Below are 27,852 nucleotides of genomic sequence, written 5' to 3'. Positions count from 1 at the left end.
CCTCCATCACCCCCCAGCAGCAGCATCTGGACAAGAAAGTGGCCCCTAAGTGAAAACTTTGAAAGTTTGTGATACAAAAACCTGATAATGTTTGCAGCAGTGTTCAATATTATCAAAGCTCCTAAAAACCTGCCAAGAAATGAAAGAAAGAAACCCCAGTTAGACACTCACCCGGTGCAGCTTGAATCTTTTTTTTCCTTTTAATTTAAAACAAGATGTAATCTTTACATATTTTAAATGTACAGTCAATCAATGTAATCTTACATAAAATCTTTTGTCATAATGCACAACTCTATAGACGCTACCCATAAATTAAAGAGAAAACAAAAGGAAAAAAAAAAATGTATGAAACACGTTATGCAACACCACAGGTTTACAGACGATGCTCCGCTGCTCCACATCAACACACACACACACACACACACACACACACAGACACACACACACACACACACACACACACACACACACACACACACACACACACACACAGACAGACACACACAGACACACACACTTCTGTTGCCACTCTCTACAGGTAAGGTGCTACTGTTTGTCCCCCCCCCTCCAACGCTCCATCACTTCCTTAATTACCTGCACTTCAAACATCATGGTAAAGGTTCTCAGGAAAGGTCAGCTGTAGCAGCAGTTTTTGTTTTTACTTGTTTTGGAATAAAAGATTAGCATAAAAAAAAAAAAAAAAATTAAAAACATCCCAGGCACTTGTCAATCTGACCTGTTGTAACTGAATGCAGTCTACAGATGCAGCCAGATGTTTAGTTGTTTAGTTTTAAGATAAAGCCACAACATGACAGTTCATAAGTCATGTTACCTTATAAACCGCTTCTACTTCAGGTCCGCTTGCTCAGGCTGTTCATGCCTTCATGTCAGGTTTTATGATCTTAATGTGAACAGACTGCAGATATCCAATTTTTCAATGATCCTGTCTGGCTCATCTTAAAACCTAAAAATCTTGAAGGGAAGCATGTTAATTTTCCTTTGACTAGAGTTCTTGTTGAAATGTTAATTCCCCAAAATGTGGACAGTTTCGGAGTCACGACAAAAAGAAACAAAGCGTTATGTTTCTCCCCCACAGCAACTTCAGCCAATCACCTAAAACAATGCAAAACTCACAGTTTTGTTCTGTTCAACATCAACAATTAAATAGTAGCAAGATTAAGAAAAAGGAAAACTGATTTTCCTGTAAGAGTACACAACAGAAGTCAGCCTGGATACTGTTTCCTTCTTTACATCCAGCTCAACCTGCTGTCATACTGATTGAATGGACGAGACACACACACACAGCAGAAGCTGGCTCAGAAACAAAAACACATGCACACAGACACACACAGATCTTCCACTCACTTTTGTCCTTCAGATTCAGTATCCATCTATAACTTTGTACCTCTGTTCCTTCCAGACACACACACACTAAAGCACACCGAACGTCCTCTCTGATCTCATGGTAACGTGGCTGGAATGTAGTGGTGATAAAGAGAGAGAGAGAGACACACACACACACACACACACACACACACACACACACACTCTTACTTCACAGGTAAACAATGCATTTTTGTGGAGGACGGACAGGTCTGGCATGTGCGGGGGTGAGGAAAGTGGTTTTGTGTGGCTTTTTTAAATAGGAGCCTGGAGGTTTCAAGGTCCCTCATCGCATCCCTCATTGGCGGTTCATTCTGACCTTTGACCCCAGCCAGGTAACCTCAGCAGAGACAGGACAAGGGGAGGCACATGAAGAGTGCAAATGGGTCTGTCTGTACAGGTTAGGGAATCATTTGTGTGTGTAAAGAGAGCATGCATGTTTGACGTGTCTAAGGGTGCAAAAGTGTGTGTTCTAGTGTGTGTAAAAAGTGCATTCCTCGTGTGTGTGCCTTCAACCCACGACCTCCTCCCGGCCCCGGCAGCCACAATGACTAAAGTCTTTTATCATTGTCTTTTCCCTCTCAGGGCCAAGAAGTCTCTGGGGGCCACAGTCAGTGAGGTTCAGGGTCTACAAAGCTGAAAGCTAAAATGAAAAAACAGGGTCCCAATGTCAGAGGCTGGAGCCGTCCAGTAGGCGCACCGCCTCCTCCTCGCTGTCGTCTCCTTCCCCTCCCCAGCCATCCTGGAAGGATCGGATCAGTTGAACATGATGGATTCGGGATCTTGATTTGCCATTTGAGCCATGTGACGAAGGATATCTTTTTTTGTGATAATGCCAAGAAGCCGCCTGCAGGGGAAGACAAGGAGAGGAGGAAAGGGGAAGAAAAAGATTTAGAAGCTTTAAAAAGTGATGATTTGTTGGTGGTTTTACAGTGAGGAAAAGGAAACAACTTCATGTTTTTGTTGGCGCATGGCAAAAACAACGTTTGTTCAGAGAGAAGCACATGATCTAAAGGTGATTTGGATTTGGGTTATATGCCGTTTATGCTTGAAGCCAACAAAAACACGAGTCCCTGAGGAAGCGAGGAAGAGAGAAAGAGGTGAGTGACCAAAGGAAAAAGCCACGAAAGCAGCTCAGCAGCAGCACACGACCGCCTGCTTCAGAGCAGTGCGTCATTTCAGACACTGCCCCAGCCGTTTTGTTTTATCGGTCCAAAGAGGAAGATCTGGATCCTACTGGGGAGACAGGAAACAGTGAACAGAGTGTGGAGAAAAGTTAGAACCTCTGAGAAGCAGGAAAGGAGAAGACACGCCTGTCACAGGAGTCCTGATATGTTTTGGCTTCTGCTGAGACCCAGGGACACAATTAGCGTTTGTCATTTCACACAGAAATGAGGTTTTTATTGAATTAGATTTGTGCTTTTATGACGCCAACATTTCTGACCCCTGTGACAAACCTGCCTCCCTCTGCTCTCAAACACAGCTACCTCACTGACCCAGTGCAGGTATGAGTTAGTAACAATTAGTAAAGACTTATCCCACTGATTCTAGAGAACACTGTGGACCAAACCTACAGGAGTCTAGCTCTGAAAATGGATCTTTACCATTAAAAGTGACACAACAAGTATTGAAGTAGTCTGAGGTCAGGGCAAGAGAAGCATCTGAAGAGAAGCTGTCCAGTGCAGAGCTGGATCCAAAAAGGTTAGTGTGCTTTGCTTTAATGCTGTCAGCTGGAAACAGGGAGTTTGTGCTCTGTTAGGTGAGATGCTGAGCTTCATTTAAACCCGTAAAAGGTGAATAAAGTGCACGTAGAATTAGTAGAAAACATTTGAACCCAGGTCTGGGCGAGAGGAGCTGACTTGTGGTTTTGGATTAGAGCTACAGGTAGTGATGAGCAGGAGGCATGAAACACTGGTGAGACGTCACACAAAGGACGTGGGTTCCCTAAGAGCTGCTGAGATCTACGATTCAGACGCTTTGGGACCTGAGGTACATTTGAAGGCTAATGCTCCCTGTAAACCAGCAGTGTCCACTACATTTCCACAGAGCCACAGTCAATGTTTAGTCATTTGCAGAAAAGTAAATCTACTTCATCATCTGATTTTTAGGCATTTCAATATATATTTTTATTTATTTATTTTGTTTGTTTTTTTTTGGAAGACACTGGGCAGGACACAGTTGGTTTAGAGGAAACATTGGCAGGTTAAATCATAATAAGTAGCTCACTACTAGCACAAATCAGCACATCAGCATCACTGCACCACAACGTTCACTACCACTACAGGATAAGGGCACGACATGGGAATGACTGGTGTCACTATAGATCTTCTGCCTCTCCCTCCTTCATAACTAATACCAGGCTCTACAAAAACGAAAACGTTTGCTACTCGCCAAGTGGTTGTTATGGCGATGGGTCAGATGCCGTCAATCTGTGGAGACCCAGGGCGAAACAGTCGGGGGAGAAAAAAAAAACAAAAAAACAAAAAAAACAAACAGGAAAAAAGCAGCCATTAATGAAGGCAGAAAACTGAGGGTTGGTGAATATTTTCCAAGTGACCATCTACATGAAGATGGGAAACGAGTAACAGCCATCACGGTACATGACATGCTGGGAAATGATCACTTATCGTCTGGTTGGTTTTTACTATAACCACAATTCTGCCAGAACTTATTTAAGCTTTGGAGTTACTGCACATCAGAAAATAAAAAAATAAAAACTGGCAGAGGATACAGTTTAATAAAGATCATGATGCAGCTGCCACAGCACTAAACAGCTACAGTGGGCACTAATGTCATTATACAGGGATGAATGGTAAAATGCTGCAATCTGAGAATCTAATGAGCGCTTTTCAGACATGTAATCTGTAGCACTGCTGCTTCATCTGTCCAACGTTTGGGTCTCAAAAAATAGACCATGAGCCCAAATAAGGTCAATGAAAATTTTAGGTTGTGACAGAATTTTCACAAATATTCTCAAAGATCAACCACTGTAAACCTCAGACAAAAATTAGGCATGAAAATTAGTAAATGTGCAGAAATGATCGTTAAATGTCTGAATAGAATTTGTGTAAGTTATCACACTGTTGATTGAAGTTGCAGAGCCACAATTATAAATACCAAGAAGCTTCTTTCTGGGAGTTGCCTTTATAGATATCAGCCAAAAGGAGAATCCCCTTTAACCTCAGTATAGATAAAGACCCTTTTTGTGTAAATGCTCCATTACAACTAAAGCAACATTTTCCTGAAGAGGGCCCAGTGGCACTCAAAACAACCATGAAGTGGACGACTGATATTCATCCATCCATTACCTACTTATCCTATAGAGGATCACAGGGAGTCTGGAGTCACTAAGTACTGTCCCAGCGTTTAAAGTAAAGTCAAAGTCATAAGTCAACATGACATCACCATGTTAGATTGGCTGCACACTCGTAGCACATGTCTGAAAGGGGCTCTAGACTGATGTGGATGACAGTTCCCATAGAGGTCCAACATTACTGGCCCCAGAAAACACAAGGAAGCTTTTCTAAACGATGACCCTGCTACCAGCGATGATGATGAAGGTCAGAGAACGTTTACCTACAGAGGTTTGTCTAAAATGAGCGACCAAACCAACACATGAACAGGTGTGAACAGTAAGAAAGAGGAAAAGGAAGGTGTAATATTTAGGTGGGAACTGTCAGTTTTTCACACCAAGTTTCATGCATCCCTCCTAAGAGGCAGAGACAGGTGCAAAAGTGGGGAAGGGGTCATGTGAAAAGGGGCGGGGCTAGTCACCAGGGGCTCCGTGTGCTGCTTGAGCTCCTCCAGATGCTCTAATATATTCTTCTTTGTGATGATGCCCAACATAATCCTGAAACACACCACCATTACTCAGCAGGCTGCCCAAGAAACATCAGCAACACAACAAACAGAAGAGAGAAGAGACAGCAGCAGCACATAACATACATAACAGGATGAAACTAAAAATATCAAACAGATCAATGTTAACTTAAAATTTCTCTCAAATTTACACAACTCAACACAAAAAAAACAAAACTTAATGCATTTAACGTACTTAATTTCAACTGTTATGATGAGTAGTAATTCTAAACTATTATATTTAAAAATGTATCTAAAAACAAAAATAACTAAAAACTGTAAGAAAATGTTAAAATATAAAGCTGGTGATATTTCATGTTTTTAATGTAATAAAAAGACCAAATCCAACAGGTAATTTTGTCTGTGTATCCAAAGTCTGATTGTTTACTCGTCAGATATGCCATATACATATCAAAATACTCCCTAACATAACTATTTACTCCTCTCTAAGAGGAACATTTAAGAAGTGTCCAGCTGTTTTTATAAACTATATTATATATTTGTAACCCATTCAGTTGAAACTAGGCTCAAGAGCTAGACAGTTTAAGTAAACGCCAATGTAATTGGACTAACATTACTTTTGATCTTTTCATTGGATTCTCAGAGAAAAAGGAGAAACGGTAACACCAGTCTTAACCTTTAAGATGTACATAATTAAAAAAAAAAAAAACAAAAAAAAACAAACCAACAAAAAAAAAAAAATGCTGCACTGCTTTTCTCCAGTAACCATCACAGTGAACTATCATAACCCAGCTAACAGGAAAAATCTGTCCTGTAGTTTCCACATCACACCAGCAGGTGGCTCTCTGCAAAACCAGCCTGTAAATCATAAGACTGGACCACCTGAGTGTGTACCAAACCAATCACGAGGTGTTTGTTATATATTATTTCCACTGAGTGTAAAAAGAGCAAAGTCTAGCATTGTTATAAATCAGCTTGTCATCATCTGAAATACAATTTAAAAAAAAAAAAAAAAAAAAAAATTGATTTCTTCTTTCTCAAACTTCTGTCTGAACACAAATCCAATGGTTTTCATGTTATGGTTCACCTGTTATGTAGTAGTAGTTAGTTTTAGCAGCTCAGTCGGTTATGGTTGAGTAGGAGGATAAAGGAAGTGCAGTACAGCTGTTAGGCCTGGCCATGCAGATAACATAGTAAATCCAGGGATCTGAGAGCCCATGCAACACCAGACAGTGTGTACATGTGCGATCTTTGTTGACCTCAGATCAGTTAGTCAATTACAACAGCAGAAGGAGAAGAAGCAGTAGAGGATTAAGAAACACTTTCACTTCTTCTAGCCCATCATGTTTATTCCCTGGTTTCAGGGCATAAGACTTACCCGTTGTGAGTAACCAGACACTGACGCAGGCCCAGCTTTCTGAAGATGTCCACAACTATTTCCATGGGGGTGTGGTCGGTGACAGTGAAGGGGCTCATGTCGAGGATGGAGCGCAGCTTGAGGGGCCGAGGGCTGTCGGCCGGCAGAGTGGGTGCATGCTGGGTGAAGTACACTCTGGAGTTCAGCATGATGCCCTCCTGTTTGCGACGGGCATTTTCTGGTAAGAATGAGAAAATAAAATGAAGAGATACAGAAGTAAAACTCAGATGCACTGTCGTCCCTGCTACACCGGGCACCTTCTTCCTCACACATACACTAAAATGTTGGAGAGACAATTTTATCTAAGTGTTCCTCTGCGCTCCTACCTATAGCGATAGTGATGTCCCTCCGCAGGGCAAAGCCCACCAGCCTCTGGGACTCCTTGGACACTATCACAGGAAAACCATTATAACTGGTGTCGTTGATGATGCCCTGCAGCTCCTCTACTGTAAGGTCATCCTGTGTTAGCACTGCTAACGGCGGGTCGCTGCGTCGTGGCCTCATCACCTCTCTGGCCAGCGTGGTGTGTGTGAATTCCTCCTTCGCGTCCAGGAAGGGGTATCCGTTCAGACGGATATGCGCCTCATAGATTCCCTCACGGCCAAATGCATCACCCACCCATTTACTGGTCATGACGGCGGCCATGAGGGGGACGATGTACTCCAACCCGCCTGTCAGCTCAAACACAATGACAACCAGAGAGACTGTCATACGTGTCACACCACCTACAGGAGGACGACAGCAAGAACATGGAAGAAAAAAAAAAAATTTATTAGCACTCATCTACATACTGAAACAACATATACTATGACAGAGACACCATTTACTGAAAATATTGTGGCCATTTCTTCAAATCTGATGATTTAAATACAATAAAAGTCATGGGAAATGAATAAAAATAAACAAACCAGTCCAGTTTACTGATTGACAACATAGCCCAAAAACCTGAATAAAATCAGACACTGGAGAGACTTAAACCCTGTTAAATAAAACCCTGTTTTAACCTGTAAAATCAGTGCACAATCACTGCTATGTTTTCTGCTGACTCACCCAGACAAGCTGCAGCGCCCACCATGGCATAAAGCCCTGGAGTGATGCAGTCTGCTCCGACCTCACACCACTCTTTGAACAGGAACCAGTCATGGTGGTAATAGGCCAGCTGCTCCACGGCAATGCCAACGATTCGCCCTGCGATCGCCCCAATGGCCATACTGGGGATGAACAAGCCTGACGGCACCTAGAGACAAGAACCAGGAATTGGTTTTAGCTTCGATAAAGCCGTGGATCAAAACATTTACCCTACTCGGAAAAACCATCACCTTGAGTCCAAATGTGAAAATGGTCATGATGATTTTAAAGATGAGCGCCAGGCAGAGCTGCCACATGGCAGCATAGACACCTGGCCCTGCCGGTCGATTGGGGTTGTCAGTGAAGGCTTTACTGCCGTTCATCTGGCTGCGGTACTGGCAGAGCTGCGAGGACTCCAGCGGGCCACAGTCGGTGAACAGCTCCTTTATCAGCTCACTAGTGTTCTGACGCGTGTATGGGTTTGGGAAAGCAACCACTGCTGTAATGGCTGCCACCAGAATCACCTCCAACACTGGGTACTTTCCTGAAAAGAGAGACAAGCAAGAAGGTCAAGTTATACTACTAGAGATAACCTTATATGATTATACTACTGCTGCTATGTTAGTTTTACTGTTGCCCTAATTGTAACTCTGCAGGCACACAGTTTAAAAGCTCAGACTCTGATTAATTAAAGTGTCCTCGTACTGTTTCCCTATGTCTTTATTTTAGAGATCATTTTGAAAATCTTCTCATTTTGAGGGTTAAAACACAGACTTGGTGTGGACAGTGGGCTACACAGAGAAAAAGACAGGGTAGTATGGATCTACTGTAAATACAACAAATGGCTTCCCACACCCCCTCCACTGTGAACATGTTAATATAATGTATACAAGGTCCTGAAACACAGCTGCAGTGTGCAGTTTTTCAACACCGTCTTTTTTTTTTACCTATTATTTCAAGTACACTTACTATAATTATATTGCTCAACACGTGTTTTTCAAGATGTGTCATTGGGTTTTATAAGGTCCTTGTCACAGACTGATAAGTGGGAAAAAGGGCTTTTATTCACACATCTGCTGGAATCTAACTTTCCATCTTATGATAAAAACAGCTGGCAGTGATCAGACAGCGCCATGAACTTCAACACATTTCTTCATGTTCACATACTACACATCCCAATTTAAATCCTGAACTGTGAAATACCAACCAAATCGTGTTGATTTGCGCCGCCGGCACCAGGCGATGTTGGCTCGGATGAAGAATGCGCCCCACAGGCCACCGAAAACTCCCAGAAGGATGAAAGGGATTAGCTCAAACAGGTACCATGGCGTGTGGTACTCTACGTAGAACAGCACCAGACGACTGTTGCCAAAGGGGTTGATGGAGCGCAGGACAAAGGCCGCCACCAGGGCAGCGAAGAAGGACCGCCACAGTGTCTTCAGAGGGAAATAGTAGCTCACCTGGAGGAGAGAGGAAAGAGTTTACAAACTAGATGCAGATAATAAGTTACCTGCATTACCCTGCCATTTTCAGTAAGCATATGCTGTGATCATGGAGGATAAAAGGGAAGCTACCAAGTCATATCACAATTTAATGGCACTGTGTGCTGTACCTCCTCCAAACTGAAGAGGACGCCTCCTATTGGAGCTCCAAAAGCCACAGACACACCAGCTGCTGATGCAGCAGAGAGAACCTGAGAGGACAAAACAAACAGGTCAGCTGGTTACAAACATCTACTTTAATTCTAAAACATTCATATATAGAGTAATTCTCAACTCAATCGTAAATAGTGAATTTTCCATTGCTGTAATAACTGCTACCTCCTCTCTCTCACCTCGCGTTTCTTGGCCTCGTTCTTGCTGTACTTGGGGAAGAGATAGGAGAAGATGTTCCCACAGCAACAGGCCACATGGACCAGAGGCCCCTCTTTCCCCAGGCTGAGGCCAGACGCCACAGCCAGCACCAGAGTGATGGTCTTGATCATCAGGGTCCACTTACCCAAGTAGCCCCGGATGATAAACCCACTCAGGATGGTCTTGATCTGGGGGAGAAAAGAGGTAGGTTAAAAAAAAAAAAAAAAAAAAAAAAAACACTTCAAAGCCCAAAGAAACACTAAATACAGAATAAATGGAAGGTTATAACATTATGTCGAAACAATATATATATATATATCCAATAATACAAAAAAGTCATTTTCATCCAAAATAATTCAGCAATGGCACAAAGGCAGCTTCAGGGTCTGTTGTGTATGCAGGAATGAAAATGAATTATAATTCAATCAAGTTTATCTGTTTTTCTTTTAAGGATTTCTGGACAATTTTATGCTTTTAATAAGGAGTGGACAGCACAGAAAAACTAGGCTGAGCTAATATCATCCTCGACCAATGAAATTCATTAGACTTTTAATGAACTGATTTCAAATTGCCTTTTTACTTTATTTTGCTTCCACTGCAACTTTCTTTCACTCTCAAGATGTTGAAGTCATTGACTTTTTACTTCTCCTTTTCCAGTGCAACAGGAGCTTTCTTGTTTCCATGGCAACAAAAAGGAAAAATTGTGTAAAGCAGAGTGTAATCATCTCAAAATGGCTTTTCCATAGCTTGGTCAAACCTGCCCAATCTCCATGCTGCCCACCAAATTAACAAGTTTCAGGCACACAGTATGTGGACCCCTGGAAGCGCACACAATCAGTAGACCACTTTCATGGAGAGTTGCAGCCAACTACAGACATTTCCAGACTTTCGATTTCATGAGTTAGAGTTTCTGAGACCCAGAGAAAATCGATCAGATGTGAGAAAAATGAGAGAACTGAGGCTTAAGACAGAACATCAGCAGTGTGCAGAAATCCCACAGGCTTCTTTACTCACTCTGAAAGAGACACACATGAAAGACACTCAAGAGAAAAGAGAGAGACGCTAACCTCAAAGATGTATAGCAGCGAACAACCAAAATTCCTTTCTAAAAAAATTTTTTGTTCATAAAAATTAACTAAGTTTGGAACTGTTGGAGTTACAAGAACTACAACGTGTCCCACAAAACACCGTGATAGCAAGTTTTAAATATACTTTTGTAACCATTTTCCTCACCTCGGGTATCCCAGAGCCGCAGGCGTAGGGTGCAAACACCTTCACCAGGCAGACAGCCAGGAAGGCAAACGAAAGAGCCCAGTAGATATACATGAAGTAGTTCATGATGTATGAGCCAGGACCCTGTAGAGAGGCAAGGAAGAAGAAAGCAGCAGAAGTAAAAGAATTAGCATGAAACTCACCGGCACCAAAAATCACAAAAAATTTTTGTGATACATCTAAGAGCACATCAGCAAGTGAAGATGTGTGTGGTAGAAGAAAATGATTTTTGTTATTAAATTATTTTTCATGTAATTTTTTTACTAGATCAAGCTGCCTGCCTTCTCTTTGTTAATGTTGCTCTAATTTCTGCTACATGCAGGTGACTGGTAAAATACCAGTAACTCTTTAAACCAGTTAGTGCCCGGTGATTTTGAATGTGAAGGGTTTTTTTTTTTTACCAAATGTCTTACCTCTCATTAGCAGATACTGGACATTTGATCAGTGCAAATTATTAGGTTATTCTTGCTTTTTAGCTTCCTTTTGGTGGTGTAGTTGGATATACTAGCATTCAAAAAGTGGCAACAGCAGATAAAGGCAGGTCACTAGTAGAGGCCTAATTAAATAAAACACTCAACCAGATCACATGGTAAAGTCACCGTATTGTTTCAATCACACAAATGACATCTGTACAAATCAATTTTTTTTTTTTTTAAATAGACATGCTGTTTTCATTCACTCTTTGTCCATTTATTTCCTTCAAAACTGAAAACACCTCCTGAATATGTTTCAAATTAAAAGACAGGAAAGAGAAACACTATGCCCTTGAAACTGCTGGGAGGCTTTTAATATGACACATCTCTGAGTAAAGTCCCTATTTGGCAGTGTTGAGATTCATTGATTAAAATTTCACAGTGATTTAAAACAAAAAAAAGTTCTGACACTGAATAAATAACAGCCTCAATAGTTCACAAAAAATAAGCTGTGTGGCTTTTTCAAAGCCAAAAATAAAATACACTGGTTCTCTTTTAAGTTGGAGTGAACAAATAAAATATCTGAGAAAAAAAAAAGAAAACACTGATGTCTCTTGTGCCAGTGTTAGTCTACCTCAGCCTGCCCCAGTATTAACTCAGCCCAGCTCTTCCACTGAGGACACTTGTCCCGCTCAGCGAAGGTGGTCTCATTGGATGTCCAGCAGCACTGCTCGTGGTTGAACCACATTGCGCTCAAACACACGCCCTCCTTCAGGTCGTTCATCCAATCAGCGGCAATGTCAATCAGGCCAGCCAAAGCACCTGGCAGGGGGAGGATGAGGAGCAAGGAAAAGTGGTAGAAGAGGCAAAAGCAGGGAGGAGAGAGGAAGTAGAAAAAGCAAAAACAGAAAAGTGCTCATTAGCAGCCAACTTGCTGTCTAAGCTACTAGATTTTATTTGAGCCTAGTATTAAATTAGAACAGCAAGGTAGATTTAAGTCTGTAAAGGACTTAAAAAACCCATTGAGTTACTGAAAGAAAACTGAAATCTGGAAAAGCTGTGTTCAGGCTGCAACCTGAAGGTTCTTGCCCAAATAACTGGCTTCTTTGTCAGTTGTTCTTAAATTTAGCACTAATCCTGACAGGGCAAAGAGCAGGGACATGACTATGTTTTACTAGGTTTTACTTGCATTAACTCAAATCACATCACAGATCTGAGCTAAGACAGCCATTTTGCAGCAACTTTATCTGCTGGTCTCATGCTTGTTGGTTGGTTTTCCTCTTGTGTCGTTATAAAAACTGAGCTGTCTGTGCAGGAGAAAGTGTGCTTGTGAGAAGTGGTGAGAAAAGACATAAACGAACAGAAAGAGCGTGAGCTGCCTGAGGCAAAGCATGAGAGAGTCAACAGCAGAGGAAACAGCTCTGTGCGTGTGTGTGTTTGTACAGCATGTGTGCGTGGTTCTTACCTGAGGCCAAGCCAGTGAGTGTCACCACAAGCCACCCAGACCAGGCATCGTACAGGCTCTTTGTGAACTCCCATGCTGACTCCTTTTTCTTACTGTTAATCTGAACACACAAGGAAACAAAAAAAAAAAAAAACCAATGGAGAGATAAGCGTGTGTATTCATGTACTGACAGCAACACACAGTCTAAAGGTTTATGATTACTCTCCAATGATAAGTAATCCACTAACCCATTCCAGTGGCATGATACTCACTATTACTTTGGGAAAGCATTTATTGTCCATGTATGGCAAGTAAGACCAGTTTATTACAAAATATTCATGTTATTTATTCAAATAACGTTAAAATACTCATGTTCAGATGAGCTGCACTAAAACGCTTCTAGAAACCTGGGCAGCAAAACTGTGTCAATATTTGAATGAAAGAGGTGAATCAGTGACCAGGTAGAAAATCATGAGCTTATTGTGTGTCCATTCCACTGGTGCATCTACATTTCTATAGTGGAGCATGAATGTTTATTCATGAACTTGGTCCTGGCATCACATTGTTGATGAAGACTGTGAGATGCAGTGACGACCTCTAAAACAATCTAGACTGTAGGAATTTATTTTGTAGTCCAATCAGATTTCTACAATAAAACATCAATTTAGAAGTAGAGAAGTATAGTTTAAACCCCCTTGAAGCAACTTTGTGGTTTGTGAAATTTGACTATGTAAATAAAGTTTTACTTCACTTGATCATAATTTCAAAGCAGTAGACTATGTTTAAATATTTGTTTTTAAATTGCTCATCTGTGTGTTTACTGTTGAGGTTTTAACTTCGATGGTAGGTTTGGCCGTTTTCGTCTACTATTGAGCCGTCACATCAGACTGAGCTGACAGCAACTTCCTAGCCCTTACTTTGTCAGCGGAATTGTTGCTGCTGCAGGAAAAGTGTAATACTTTCACTTCCTTTACAACAGAGGACTTCTCACTCCACCCCATAATGTCTCAAGCTCTCAACATGCTTCAAATGGACAGCAACCATTCATTCTTTATACAACTACCTCAGTTGAAGTAAACTGAGTTGAAGTAAAGTAAATACTCATGAGGATGAAGAGTGTAGACACACAAAAGAAAAAACTCTGGGGGGCACTCTGATACAGAGAAGAAGGGTATGGTGGTCTATCCCACTTTTAAAGTATGGCCACTCAGAGTTTCAGCCACTCTGTTCTTTACCTTTCTGTGTCTCTCACGATCCTTGCACTTCTCGCGGACCCAGTCAATGGTGTGGAAGTCGTCGTACGTCCCCACACCAGGGATAGGCTCCTCTAAGAAGTCCAACAGGTGAGTGGAGCTGCTGGCGGCCCCGCCCCCGTTAGACATGGCGTAGTTTGACCCTAAAGAAAAGACAGAAAATAAAAATTGATTATTTTAAATGAATTTACAGTGCTCAGAAACAAACATGTTGATTTTTGCCTTAGGGTCCACACTGTTAAAACTCCAGATTCCCTCAGAGCTATTTTACCAGAGAAACCTGTCTAAACTCCCAATTTGACAAGTCATGCACATCTCTACAATATGGATAAGTAAGAAACCAACACCATCAATGTTTTACAAGGGAAAAAAAAAAGCTGGTGATGCGATATCTGGCTGTTCACTAACCTACTTCTGATCATTACACAGTAAATGGGCCATAAAATTAAAAGAGATTTATCTCAGCACTATGTGCTACATCTGCACAATAATCAATCCCATCAAACACTGCAGAGCCCACCACAGTGACCGCTGAGAAAACATCAGAGACACTGCTACACTGAGAAAACCCTGCGAGCTGTGCAGTCCATCACCTCATCTGCAACAGCAGCAGTGTAAGGTTATCTGCACTGCTGAAACATTTGGATGAGTAAACAGTGCTGAAATACTCAGAGGAAATCATTCATCTATATTTTAAGCAGAACAGTCACACCTACACCAAAGCATCTGGAGTAAAGTAAGCTGCTTGTACGGACCTTGACACAGCTGTTTCTCCCCTGCTGGTCTGAAATGAAGATTACTATATTGTTTGTGGGTGGATGCATGCTTTTTGTACAAACCACAGAGCTTGCATCTAAAAATAAAAGTAAATGACACTTTAATTATATTAAGTACCTTCAAGTGATGCCTTGTTGTCTTTATCGTGGGGCCACACTTTCTTTTAAATTTAAAAAATGTTAACTGGGATGTCTGGAAGTCTCATTAGCCACAGGCCCAATTATCATATAGTCAGCTCAGTAATACCTTCGATATGACTAGGATTAGTCACTGCACATATTTATGATTAAAAAAATACATAAAACAAACACTGTCCACTGACCTTTAGAAGACTGTATATATACTATAAATAGATGAGTACAGCACCTTCTTTAGTAACTCTCTCATATGAGTTTTAAATGTTACTCATTACATCTGATCTTCTGTGGCTGGGGGCACAGATTCATTATTAAAGGGGCAGCAAAACATGACTGACAGACGCATGCAGGCACACAGTAGCAGAGCGAGGAGAAGTGGTGGAGAGACTGATTGACTCTACTTATCTGAGAAAATGTCACAGGATTCACATGGCTGCTGTTTAGCTGTGCCAGCTGCGGAGGCTGTATAAAAAAATGCATTCTCACATGTTTAAATCTGACATACTATTTATTGAATTAGGGAAAACCTCTCCTCTGACATTTGAAATCGTCAGAAAAGCTGAGCCCAAGCCTAATGTTGTGACGACACAAATATGTGTGACTTCATCTGCAACAAAGCCAGTACTGTGTCCAACAATGACAAAAAGGGAGCCAGCCCAACAGATAAGGCTTCTGTTTAAATAATCAAAAGAAGCACACAAAAAAGAGCCATGAGTTCAAATTATTGTCAGACATACAATTAATAATACATTCAGCCCCATCATGTGAACAAGATAAGATTGAACAAATACATATCCAGTCTCATAATAATGGGTAAATGCACTAAATCCAAAGAGACTGTGGTACAGCCCATTAAAGTGGCAGAATGAACATGGGTAGATTATCATATGAGCATAAACAGAAAAATTACAGCAGGGATCAAAGGTCAGAAATATGCGTTTTGTATTTAAGAGCAACCTAACACCAAAGAGGCAACAGCAACACTTCAGGCAGCTTCTACTACTGTTACTCAGAAAAAAAACACAGATGGGCTTTTCAGATGGGCTCAAATTTTGCAGAAGGAAATGGGACTGGAGTACAACAAGCTTGTCACTCATGTTTACTATATACTTATAATTCCCAATAGGAACGTAATGTTCTTTCACTGCTTATACATGTATACTTCCTGGTATGAGGAGAAAGTTAACTATTTTCACATCACTTGAGTCCAGCTTTCTTGATTTATTATATCATATGTCTAATTTTTTCCAATACAACTCACGTCAAAGGGCGTTGAGCTCACTCATTGCATAGTTGCACCCTTTCACATACAGTAAGGGCCAAAGATCAAAACAGCAGGCAAGAGAAAGGAAAACTTTTGCCATCAGTGAAGTGCTACCAGAATAAATATTGCTCTAAAGGAGTAGACCACCTATTCCAGTCACCATTTCTACAGTTCTGAGAACAGTGTCTAATGCTTATAGTCAAGACAAATAGTCAGTACATTTCCTGAATAAACACAGACTGATATGGTCTTAATACACTAAAGGCATGAAAAGGTAATCTCACACATAAAAATAAGATTTCAGTTCCTTACACCGTATATTAGTACAGTGACATTGCAATCGTACTGAGGCTGCACCAGGGCAAAAAGCCTTATCAGTGCCTTCCTGTATAACTATGATCAAGGTGGTGGAGAATGACCATGAGTCAACAGCATCTTCAGAGGTTTCTGTTTTTGGTTTAAAATAAATAAATAAATAAAAAAAATCAAGGTTTACTTCATTCTAACAACCATCACTCTTCATTCTACACCCCCTTGTATCAGCCCTACTCTACTACTGCCAAGTAAATAAGATCAGGTAGGCTTAGAGGCAACTGGCTGCAACACTGAGGGTCAGCAAAGTTTAGAGTAGGGTTAGTCTGCTCACTCATGTGACTGGCATCATAAACTGCCCCTGATAACCTCTTTACAGCCTGTATTGCCCTGCTGTTGCCTGAAGGCTAGACTGGAGTCACCCAAAGGAATGATGAATAAATGGATCACGCTTAATAAGCCTGCCCTTTACACTATTTTTCCCCTATGTGCTTTTATGTGATATGTTGATTTTCAAACCTTAGACAATGTCACAATGTTTAGGGTAAATTAGCTTAAAGTGACCAAATTAGTATATTTTTGTCCAAGTGGACATAAAACAGATTTCCACCTCTATGTGGATTACAAATCCTGTTCAAACATGGAAAGAGGGCACGAGATACAGGAATAAAACAGTTTGATACAAAAAGAAAAAGCCAGTGCGTTAAGTCAGATGGATGCGTGATAAACACTGGTCAGGTAGAGACTGCAGAAGAAACAAAAACTGCGGCAGAAGCTGTGAGAAGATTAATTATTGTACTGTGAGACAGGGAAAACTGTTCGAGATGAAAGAAAAAGCAGCATATAGCCTGAATCTGTTGCACAAAGTGGACGCATGCAGCAGTGGATGTGGCCTAAACTCACTAGAGGCTTTTTGTCTCTGCTCGCTCACCATGAAAATCTAGCAAGGCCCAAAGGAAAAAAACGCAATGGAGAGAAAAGCTCCCTAACAGACACGTAAAAACAACAAACAAGGATACATCCCATGAAACCATTTGCAGATTTAAAAAAAGTGCCTTCATCTTTGGGACCAAGTTATTTGATGTATCTGGCCCAACAGGTGTCCTCACACCCCATGAAGGGTGTGAATGGCTTTGACAGCACAGACACACAGTTTACACACGTAATGTGGTAACCACAACCTGTACTTGTATACCTGTGGGGACATTGAATTGGATTGTCCATGATGGTCTCTATAGTCGCTGCTTCTTACAGGCCCAAGCACAAGCCTTCTCACTAACTCAGCTCCTTTATCTCATTATCTCTGGCTGACGTGCGCACACACTGCTGGTTAACCATCGACAGAGTTCAATTGCGAAATTAGCTGCACATACAGTCGTTTTCGCCCCCAAGGAGCACGCAGTGCTGTCATTAGTAATGAGAGCTTATAACGCAAACTGGCTCTCCGGCTCCCATGTCTGTCACAACAGAGGAGGCAGCGTTTGCTTAACCTGCCACAGCTTAACATGCACTCACTGTATAAGAAGCAGGAGGACGGCGTCTGTCATCAGATCGGCGTGAACAGCGGAGAGAAAGAGGAGAAAGAGGAAAAAGGGACGTGGCGTACCTCTTTTTTGGATCTCCTGCAGGGGGATTGTGTCCCCACCCCCGTCGTAAGGCAAATAGGGGTCGGCAGCCGCGTCCTCCTCCTCCATGTTGACAGCTGAGCCGAGGCTAGGCTAGGCTAAGATATGCTAAACTAAGCTAGGCTTCACTACGCACTGCTCGCTGCTGCCATGTTTACACAAGGAAGATAAGCGGGACTGTGTGTGTTTGAGTGACACAGTGTGTGTGTGTGTCCTCTCCCCCTCCCTTGCCTTTCTCGCGCTCTCTCCACTGCAGCAGCTGACTAATTGATGACGCAACACACGTGTTCGGACGACGTGCTACCTTATTGATATGTGCTGCTGCTGCCGGCACTGCGCATGCGCTTAGGTAGGGTTAGGCAATCGTCCCACCTGGTGAGGGGAAAAAGAGGTAAGGTGTAAACGCGATGCGGTGGTATTTTGGGACAAAGCATCGGAACATTGTACATCCGTGAAACCTGCCTGTCTGGAAAGCGCCATAGTGCCGCGTCGAAAAGGGGTGGGGGTGTTTGGGATTTAAGGTAAAAATGGAATAGTCCATTCTGAGCAGGCGCAGGGGGGTTAAAGTGAGAAAGTTTAGAGTAGGTGTGCCCAATCCTGGTCCTCGAGGGCAGGCAAAAGCTGGGGGATACCATTTCCCCTGGTTTAGAGACATTACTGAATCAAGCTAAGGACTTTGATGACAGGTGTTCACATGCTTTCAGCCACTCAGTGTTTCCTTCTTTGGTTTTAGTATCACTATGATAAGACAAGTGCTCTGAAATAGGACTCAAATAGTTTTACAGATAATTAGTAATCTAGCAGATCAACAACCAATATTTGGCGATAATATACATTTGTTTGAATAAATTACTTTGCAGAAGGGATTTTGTAAACTTGGTGCACTTTATGTATTAGTACACCTGGGATTTCCTGGGATTTTCAGCGGGGCACCTGTTGCTAGGCAATGGCACAGGTGATGTCAGCCATAGTTTACCACCTCCTTCAACAAGTCATAGGTTGTCAAAGCACATGAGTTTCACCACAGAAAAAACTCCCTAGTCTCTGTCATTCAGGGAGCTATAGGAAAACAGACAGTTTCAGTTCAAGCGTTTCTATGAACACACCCCTCACTACCATGTAAAAATAGCACAGAGGAAGGGACAGACAGTATACCAACTTCAAGGAAAGACATTCATCCAGAGATTTCCTGAAATGTTAGCTCACACCGGTTAGCAGCTAAACAGAGATAGGTAGAGCCCAGGTATGTACACAAAAGTACATTATAATATAGTCCAAATATTAAAAAATGAAGACTATAAACAAATCAAACACCACTTGGTACTGATTGTTAGCATTTGTTACATTTCTTCAATTATTTGGGAATGACTGTATCATTTATGTGTTATTGTTTGTCTCAGATTGTTGCCAACTTTTCACTCCAGTTTGAGCTCTACTTGTAGAAGCAGTGACAGTGTAAGTGTTGGTAGATTAGGTCTATTATGTGCTTTCACCTTCTGTGGTTAACTGCCCAGAGGTCCTGTTTCATAGTGAAAAATAAGAGTCTAATCACCAGGCAGAGACTGGAGTAGTTAAAATATAAGCCAATCCCTCTCACATAAAGGCAACCTCTGCAAGTAAAGACAAAGACAATAGTCATAAATACTGCATATAAAATCCCAAAGAAAAGTAAAACAACCTTCAACAGCTGGTGGAGGATAAACCCTAATGGCTCTGGGGATCAATATGTAAAGGTTCTCATTTGTCCAAAACATCAGCTCTTGATGGTCTAAAGTAATTTGAAGTAAATAAAAAGCAAATCAGTGAAAAACAAAGATATTTTATCAAGATTGTTAGGGTGTAGGAAGTTAAATTTTAACGTACTATATTACAGTAACATTTTTATTCAAACTCACATGTGCCAATATCAGTATATAAATCTTAAAACATCTAGTTTTGGTCAGGCTACAGTACATAAGCTATAAAGCTAGCATTCTAAATATTTTCTTTATGTACTAAACATGTTAAGATGCCAAACATAATGGGAAAAGTACATGGCAGCATGTTAACATCCAATAATTACTAAAATGCCACCTGAATGCTTGTTTTGATAGTGACTGGAGGATAAAGAGGTGTCACTCCATTTTTTTTTTCATTCAAATTTGCTTTACTGGTGTGTATATTTGACCTTGTTCAATAAAATTCCACTTTGGCCTGCATCCTGCTGCAATACAGTCAATTCAACTGTGTGTCTTACTCAATAGCGTGACTTCAATAATAAATAAGCTGAGACTCTAGAGTCGTAGTCTCAATCTACATTGTCCATGGCTGCTTCAGAGTAGACATAAATGCTGCCTGCATCATTTATGACCTGTAATGGCTTATCAATTATAAATATCAGTTTCAAGACAGGAAATTCCAATAGAAATTATAAGCTTAAATAGTAAGTTTGCATATCTACACAGAGTGAAAAAATACCTGCTGTGGAGAGAGAAGTACAAGATATACTAAAGCATTGTCATTCAATGTGAACTGCAAGTTTCTCTTAGTGAATACAATAACCTTAGAATCAATCAGTTTTGTTTTTTTGAGGATCATAGAAACCTACTCACAGACTTGTGAGTTATGTGGAAGATGCATCCTTGAATTAATATTTTTTTTATTTAGCTTCTGAGCATTAGATGTTCATTTTAGCAGAAAGAGTCTAGTATAGACTTTTCATTCAAAGGGAACAAGGATTTCTCATAAGTCAAACTAGCAAATTACCACTGTACATGAAATACAAGCCGTTCAAATTTGGAGAGCCAAGCTATGCTGACACCTCTGACTCAACCCTCAGCATGTGCATTTTCTGTTTGATCAGCTGCAAGAACAAACTAAGAAAAAGGGGGAAAACAAGAGATGAATCAGCATTTACTCAGACATGGAAGAACAAACAGCATGCACCAGATCAGATGTAGATACCTGTCCCACCAGGTATTCCACAAAGAGTACTGCTGAACCACAGAATAAATAAGAAAATGAGTGACTGCACTGGAACAACAGGTATGACCAGAACTATGCAGTATGGCAGGAATACAAGTGGAAGCATGGCAGAGATCATTTCCGGTCTTTCTAGTGAAATTATGAATGAGGGAATGATCATAACTTCTCCAAATCAGCAGAAACACAATGGTACAACATGCTCTGAAATCACTGTGGCTCTTCATATTGGAGACAAAATGGAGGATGAGGAAGAACAACAACCAAGGCCAAAAAAATGTTTGGTTTCCATTTAAATATTCATTATTTAAATGACCAGTATTTATCACAATACTTTATAAATGGTTATAAAGCCAATAGGTCAAAACGGGACTAGAATTATGATAAATACTGGTTTACTTGTGTCTGGAGGGCGTGACAGGTCAGCATGTACATCAGCTGATGGGTGTGCATAAGATTAGAGAGGGGCAGGCAGTAGAGTGACTGTCTCACAGGACATCAGAACACACAAGCAGATACACACTTGATGCGTTTTGACATCAGCAATGGGGTGACTCACAACCACAGCAGCATTTCCATGCTATGTCTTCCCAAATTGAAATTACAAGAAAAATTCAATGCGCAGTATGAGGACACAACAACAGACAGGGGCACAATAGGAAGCTCCCTGAGAATTCAGGAGAAAGGTCCTATGTGATTAGAGAATAAAGGTCTAGGTTCATCAGGCCTGGATCATTAGGTCCAGACTTGGGACCAATCACACTGAGTGAAATATTTGGTGATGTCCCATACTCCCTACCTGGGGAGGCAGCATCCCCATCCAGCAGGTTGTCATCTTCAGTGGTGTGGAAGTCCATGATGACGCCGGCTCCATCCAGCAGCTCTTCGTCGCTGCTGGCGCTGGCAATGCTGTTGTAGCTGTTCCTGCAGTAGCCTCTGTGGTACAGCTGCTCCGACTCCATTTAGCAACACGCCTGTGCCCTGGATGATTGGAAGGAGGGGGAAGGGGGGTGGAAATTATTTGAATATTATAATCAACCAGGGACAACGATTAATTCTCAGCTTACAGCTTAGTACAAACAACAAAAGCAAAAGATGTGAATCTAAAAGACTCATTATTTTGTATTTATCAAATGATTTCATTACTATGTGCAGGTGTTTTGATTTATAGAAAAATGTCAACACACACACACACACAAACATACACTACAAATAACATTCAACAGAGTCAACCAAATTTCCACGCTGCAGGTTACAATTTACTATTGTAGACAATAACACATGGATGCAAGGTAAAGTAAAACAAAAAGGGAAAGACAGTCTAGGTACAGGCCATCTATTACGTACTAAGATGAATGTGGCCTGTCGGGGGTCTGATAAGGATAAAAAGATATATGATGATGAGTAATGCCGTCCAGAGTGAATTCATCCCAGCAATGAAAGTGAATGACTGAGAACAAATACTTGGCTATTTGAAGAGAGATTCAAGGAGAGAAAGGAAAAAAAAATCTAATTCAACTTTTAATTATAGAGTTCAGAAAAACAATAAATCAAGTGTGAATGATTAGTTTTCACAGTAGCTTGGGCATCTAAGCCACATCTGACATAAAAGTCAATATCTCAGGTAGGGAACATTTGAGTGAACTGGCTGGTACTTTGTGAGTTTGCAATTTTGGAAATGCAGTAAAGCTAATTTAAATATCTAAAACTAAATAAAACCTCAAACAGAATGTTTCAATTAAATATCTCTGATGATGCATTTTGTCAATACACGTGCAAATATCCTCCATACAATGAAAGGGTGACTAATAATGCCACTGGACCAAAAAGAAAACAACATCAACAGAAGCATACAACCAGCTGTCAAACTGCGCCCCCCTGTGGAAAAGGTGGAAAGTACAATTTGAATGTATGACCACAACTGTGACTCAAGGGAGTGACAGATCCAACCTAAAATGACCCCTCCCGGGCTGAGCACAATGAAAGTTCAATAGCACCCGAAAATTATAGATACGATGAAGACTTTTATAGGAATATCAGTCAAGAAGCATGATAAGACAAAAAGTAATAAAGAGAGAGAGAGAGAGACAGAGAGAGAGAGAGAGAAACTGAGACAGTAGCAGGAGACATTTACTATGCCCTGGCGGTGTAGCCTGACTGATCTTCACTAATCCTTCACAGTCTGATAAGCAACTCCATATTCCTCTGGCTCTGTGAAAAAAAAGGCCTGGGCCTGCATTTCTAAGCTGCTTCCATATCGATCTGAGTGAATTCAATTTCCTACTTAATCTTGATTTGTTTTGTGGATTTTCTTTCTCCAATGTGCTGTAGAGTTCCAAAAGTAATATTTAAAAAAAGGGCATAAAGAGGAAGTGAATAAAAAGAAAAATCTGAGTCAGCTCTGTCAATTTAGGAAGTGGATTTCACTCAAATGTAAAAACTGCTTCTGTAAAATGGTCCTTTTCTCCAGTGTTAACAGAACTGTGACAGATGCCGAGCTCTGACAATCTACAGAGCTCTGATCTCAAGGCCACACTGTCATTCTGAGATTACATGAACAAACAGAAGACACTGAGACAGCCGAAATACACTAAAGAACTGGGGCAAGTTCTCCAAAATACTGGAAAATCAAGTTGCCAAGAACAGAGAGGGAAACAAAACAAAATACTAGACTAAACGACAAAAAACAAAAATGACAGAACAACAGCAACTACAACGCACATGGTGATGGAAGGCACATAGGGACAGCACAGTCCTATAAATAATTTAGCTTCTATCATTTCCTCAGCTGCATCAGAAGCAGCTACAGAAAAAGCTGGATTGCAGAAAGGACAGTAGTCTCACAGGTTTCTGGCAGTGTGATATGGGAACAGATGTTACGCAGTGTAATAGGGGGCAAAACCATTTAACTTTTTTTTTTTTTTAGACAAACAAGGATTTTGAACAGAAAGCTAGTGCAGGAAGGCAAGTAAATAAGTGATGTTGTTGGGCTCTGCTTCTAAAAATGGCTTGTAACAGTGCTGACCCTTTCACTTCTTATCATGTGTCATAGTGGAAGTCATTCACCTGTAGCAAATAAGTTCTGACACATTGTATTGACAGTGAAACTATAGGCTGACTATGGACAAAAGCCTTCTACAAACAGCAACAGTGAAACCAAAGACCACTAATCCTTACTGGAACAAACCCTAAAGTGAAGCAAAGAGGAAAGAGAAACTTTCCCTGCACCAACAATCACTCTCATTCACCAGGAGACAGGGCTTCCCTTTGAGCTATATCAAATCAGTGTGGCCAGGAAATTCAATTCAGCTTGTTTGCAGAGTTAACGTAAAGGCAGAGAGCTTTTAGGTGAATTCATATAATACTATTCTTTATTGGCCTTTGACCTCAGGGCACAATGCAAAGTCGTCATGATTTGACTTCGCCAGACTGAAAATTAAACCTTTAGTTAAAAATCACACAAAAGATTCTTTTGGATGCAAACTAATCTTGAGAGCTGTAAAGAAAACAGCACAGTCAAGATGCTGATTCATGCTACACTGCTAACCAGGACAAATCAGATTGAAAATATAAAATGTACCCTAAATGTGTGCAATTATCCTTTCAGACAGACCGATCTCATGTCAGATAAACTATGCTGATGAGCCTCTTAATGATGGTATGCTTTAATTAGATTCGACATCTTTCCTCTTCAGAGTTGGCAACATTTGATCACTACAATTAAAATAATCTACAATATAGTTAATGTTTTCCCTGCTTCTTTGCAACAGGAATCAAAACAGCAATTATTCAAAGGAGGCTAGATTTAGTTGATCATTAACACTACACATCAGATTTCAATTTGATGTTTGAGAAAATGAAAAAGCTGAGGAAAGTGAGAGGTGTGTGTGTGTGTGTGTGTGTGTGTGTGTGTGTGTGTGTTGGTTGATAACAGCAGGATAACTACCGGTGAGGGAAACTAAATGTTGCAGGGTCACTGATGTTACACAACTAGTTGAGCAGAAAGCGGCCTTATCTTCCTCCAGCTGGTCACTATGGAGGTGTTTCCCAGGCGACCGTTGCTGGGATGTGACTCAGCATTTCGCCCTTCCTCTAACCGACAGGCTCACACCTCCTCCACAGACAGGCCAATAAGTTGACACACATCCTTCAAAAGCAGCGGGCGGTCGATAATATAGATCGCTCTGTAGCAAAACATCAGTGGTACAGCAGTGCCAACACAACAGGGAGCTCTCTTTCCTCACAGTTAACGGCATTTCAACAGCACAGAGCCAATCAGAAGTCACCCGCTCTGCCATGATCAATAACACTAACTAATTGCTGAAGGTGTGTAGTAATGTGGGGATGTTAGACTGAGAAAATAATAAACATCGGTGCCATTTATGAAAGAAAACATGCAAATGCAATGAACACAACAAATAACTGTCCTCACAATTAATGTCAAATTTTTAAGCTTGGATTTCACTGGATTTAATAAATAACAATTTTACTATATTAAATCAACCAGTTATAACAAAGGCCAACTACAGATTACTAGAGCCCAAAGCGAGTTCTTAAAATCACTTACTTTGACCTCATACAACAAAGGAAGTCCAATAATATTTGATATACTATTTTTGAGAGTAAATCAAACTCCTCATTAATTTAGTGAATTCCAGCTCTACTTAGGGGACCACAGCGGATACATCCTAAAATAAGAGATTAGTTTTACCACATAATGCACATCCGTTATTATAAGTTAAATAAGGCATATCAATTTGTTCTCATTATGTGCTGCTGATCATTTAGAGCAAGTCTAACTTTAAAACAGAAATTTCATTATGATGTAAAGCCCAGGCTGAAGCTTTCAGCTGAGACATAAAGAAGTGAAAGCCAAAACAGTGATTTAGCAACATTAACAAGTATGTATATTTAATAATATAATACTTACTAGTCTGTGTAGTCTAATCGTACACTCACAGTGAAAAATATAGCTAGAACCCTGATCTTCAAGAGTGGGTCACACTTTACATCGGGGAATGGAGACAAAAATTTTAACATGTTGTGACTGTGAATAAAACTCTAAGGTCATGCAGAACGGAAACAAACACCCCAGACAGACATAACACAATCAGGAGCGCTGATTAAACTAACGGCGAAGGCAAATCAAATAAGAAGCGTGCAGTGCCTTTGGTTCGACCTGCCTGTAAACACAGAGTGGAAAGAACAAAACTGCCTAGTCTAATCCTGCTGTGACAGAACAGCTGTCTCATCATTCATTAATACTGTACCACTGAACACCTGGAGCATGGAAACACTGACGTGAGCTTACAATTATACTGTTGTGTGGCCTTGGGCAGAATGATAAGGAGAAAATAAATGATTAAAGGAGAAATCTGTATCCATAACTAAACATCCTCTGCACTTTCAATGTTTGCTTCAATTTGTAATTTGAATTTCTATTAAGAGTCTGTTCAAAATCAACAGCAGTCTTTCATGTAAGCACCATCTGGAGACACAGGTGCTATTTTTTCTGGTTTGGACTTTAGTGACTTTCACAACACCAGCAATCTGAGGATACAACCTTGACTGAGTGGAACCTGCAATGACATTCATCACTTTCTATTGATTTCTAACAGAATGTAACCAGCTCACTTTTGCAAATTTTCCCCAAAATTGACTTATTCATCATTTATTGAAGAAAATTCCCAATTCTCAACTTATTTGTCTAATATCGAATTACAAATACAATTTAATGGACTACATGATCTCAACTGGACTTTTTAACGTAAAAATCTCAATATAAGGAAAGAAATACACCACAAATGCATAACCTCAACTTCGTACATGCTAGGCAGTTTGCTAATTAGTTGCTCTGACAGCAAATTGACCCTAAAAAAGGTGAAATGGGGGGAATCTTCAAAAATGGTGAAATTAACTACATGACTAGTTTTCTGCACAAACACAGGGTTGTTTGATATTAGTGACCAAAACAAACAAATCACACACACCTACTTTTCGTTGCATTAGCTAGGTTACATTTAAAACAAACAAGAAAACAAAACAAAACACACCTGAAGAACAAGGACTCCGAGCTAACTGAGTCCAAGCTAACCTCCCTGCTAGCTAGGAGCGCTAACGCTAGCTAAGTTAGCGCCTGTTCGGCAGCGAGAAAGACGTGAAGTCAACCTGTGAGTTCACAACATCCAACAGCGAGAGGAGGATTGGAGACTGGCTAGGTGGACAGACTGACTAAAGGATACATGGATGGCCTCTGATGGTGAAACACAGTCATCTCTATCCCCCCCAAAACACAGTAAGCTAACTAGCAGCCCTGACGGGTGGTTACACATGAACACAGCAGCGTACCTTCCTGATGCCTCGGTTCCAGCTTGGACACAACAATTCATCCTTTTCCTGAGTTGAGACGAGGATTTAGTTTCCTACACGAATGGATGTGACATTTCTCCCCATCCTGGTGGTGTTTCAGTCTTTTTTCAGACCGATTCCTGTGTCAGTGACGTTCACTTCCTGTTAACCCACAGTCTGACTTCACTGTCAGAAAGGAGGAGAAAATCAGATCAATTATTCATACACTCACTGCAATCAAACAAAAACAAAAAAACAGTAGCGGAACTAGAAACATTTACTTCCCTTATCACTTTGTTAGTGTCCCGTGGAGTAAGAATGTGCAGTTAATTTAGTTTATGTTTTAGTCATGTGTCAAGCAAGAGCACTCATTGGACCAATAGGAGGCCAGCCTTCTTTTGTTTTTACTGCACCTGAACATCTGTAGGTTTTTGATTCTTCACTGCACAAAAATAGGAAATGTGAGTTTGAGGAAGACAAACAAACAAAAAAAAAGTTAATGAACC

General features: G+C 40.8%; 1 protein-coding gene across 7 annotated transcripts; it reads right to left on the bottom strand.

The window, feature by feature from the left end:
* Positions 1-175: 175 nt before the first annotated feature.
* clcn3 (chloride channel 3) lies at positions 176-27,672 on the bottom strand. 7 transcript variants are annotated; one of them, XM_026327607.1, is made up of 15 exons: positions 27,347-27,672; positions 21,798-21,979; positions 13,905-14,065; positions 12,691-12,790; positions 11,860-12,047; positions 10,774-10,896; positions 9,522-9,728; positions 9,300-9,380; positions 8,895-9,147; positions 7,939-8,231; positions 7,670-7,856; positions 6,946-7,344; positions 6,581-6,797; positions 5,158-5,233; positions 176-2,230 (listed from the first exon to the last, which is right to left on the bottom strand). In XM_026327607.1, exons 2-15 carry the CDS (start codon positions 21,958-21,960, stop codon positions 2,054-2,056), a joined length of 2,625 nt encoding a protein of 874 aa, XP_026183392.1. In that variant the 5' UTR covers positions 21,961-21,979; positions 27,347-27,672; the 3' UTR covers positions 176-2,053. The 7 variants fall into 7 exon arrangements, with proteins under 7 accessions (XP_026183392.1, XP_026183405.1, XP_026183399.1 ...); XM_026327620.1 differs by lacking the exon at positions 5,158-5,233 and having other exon boundaries at positions 27,347-27,671; XM_026327614.2 differs by lacking the exons at positions 21,798-21,979; positions 27,347-27,672 and adding an exon at positions 18,019-18,268.
* Positions 27,673-27,852: the final 180 nt, after the last annotated feature.

Source organism: Mastacembelus armatus, chromosome 18 (assembly GCF_900324485.2).
Source record: "Mastacembelus armatus chromosome 18, fMasArm1.2, whole genome shotgun sequence".
Lineage (NCBI taxonomy): Eukaryota > Metazoa > Chordata > Actinopteri > Synbranchiformes > Mastacembelidae > Mastacembelus > Mastacembelus armatus.
This window is presented reverse-complemented; position numbering and strand designations above follow the sequence as displayed.

Excerpts from the sequence above, each read along its gene's own strand:
- clcn3 (XM_026327607.1), bottom strand. The coding sequence starts at position 21,960 with ATGGAGTCGGAGCAGCTGTACCACAGAGGCTACTGCAGGAACAGCTAC. Across the intron at positions 14,066-21,797 it reads TGGGGATGCTGCCTCCCCAG|GGTCAAACTACGCCATGTCT; the intron begins GTAGGGAGTATG and ends TCTTTTCTTTAG. Across the intron at positions 7,857-7,938 it reads TTTTCACATTTGGACTCAAG|GTGCCGTCAGGCTTGTTCAT; the intron begins GTGATGGTTTTT and ends TCTTGTCTCTAG.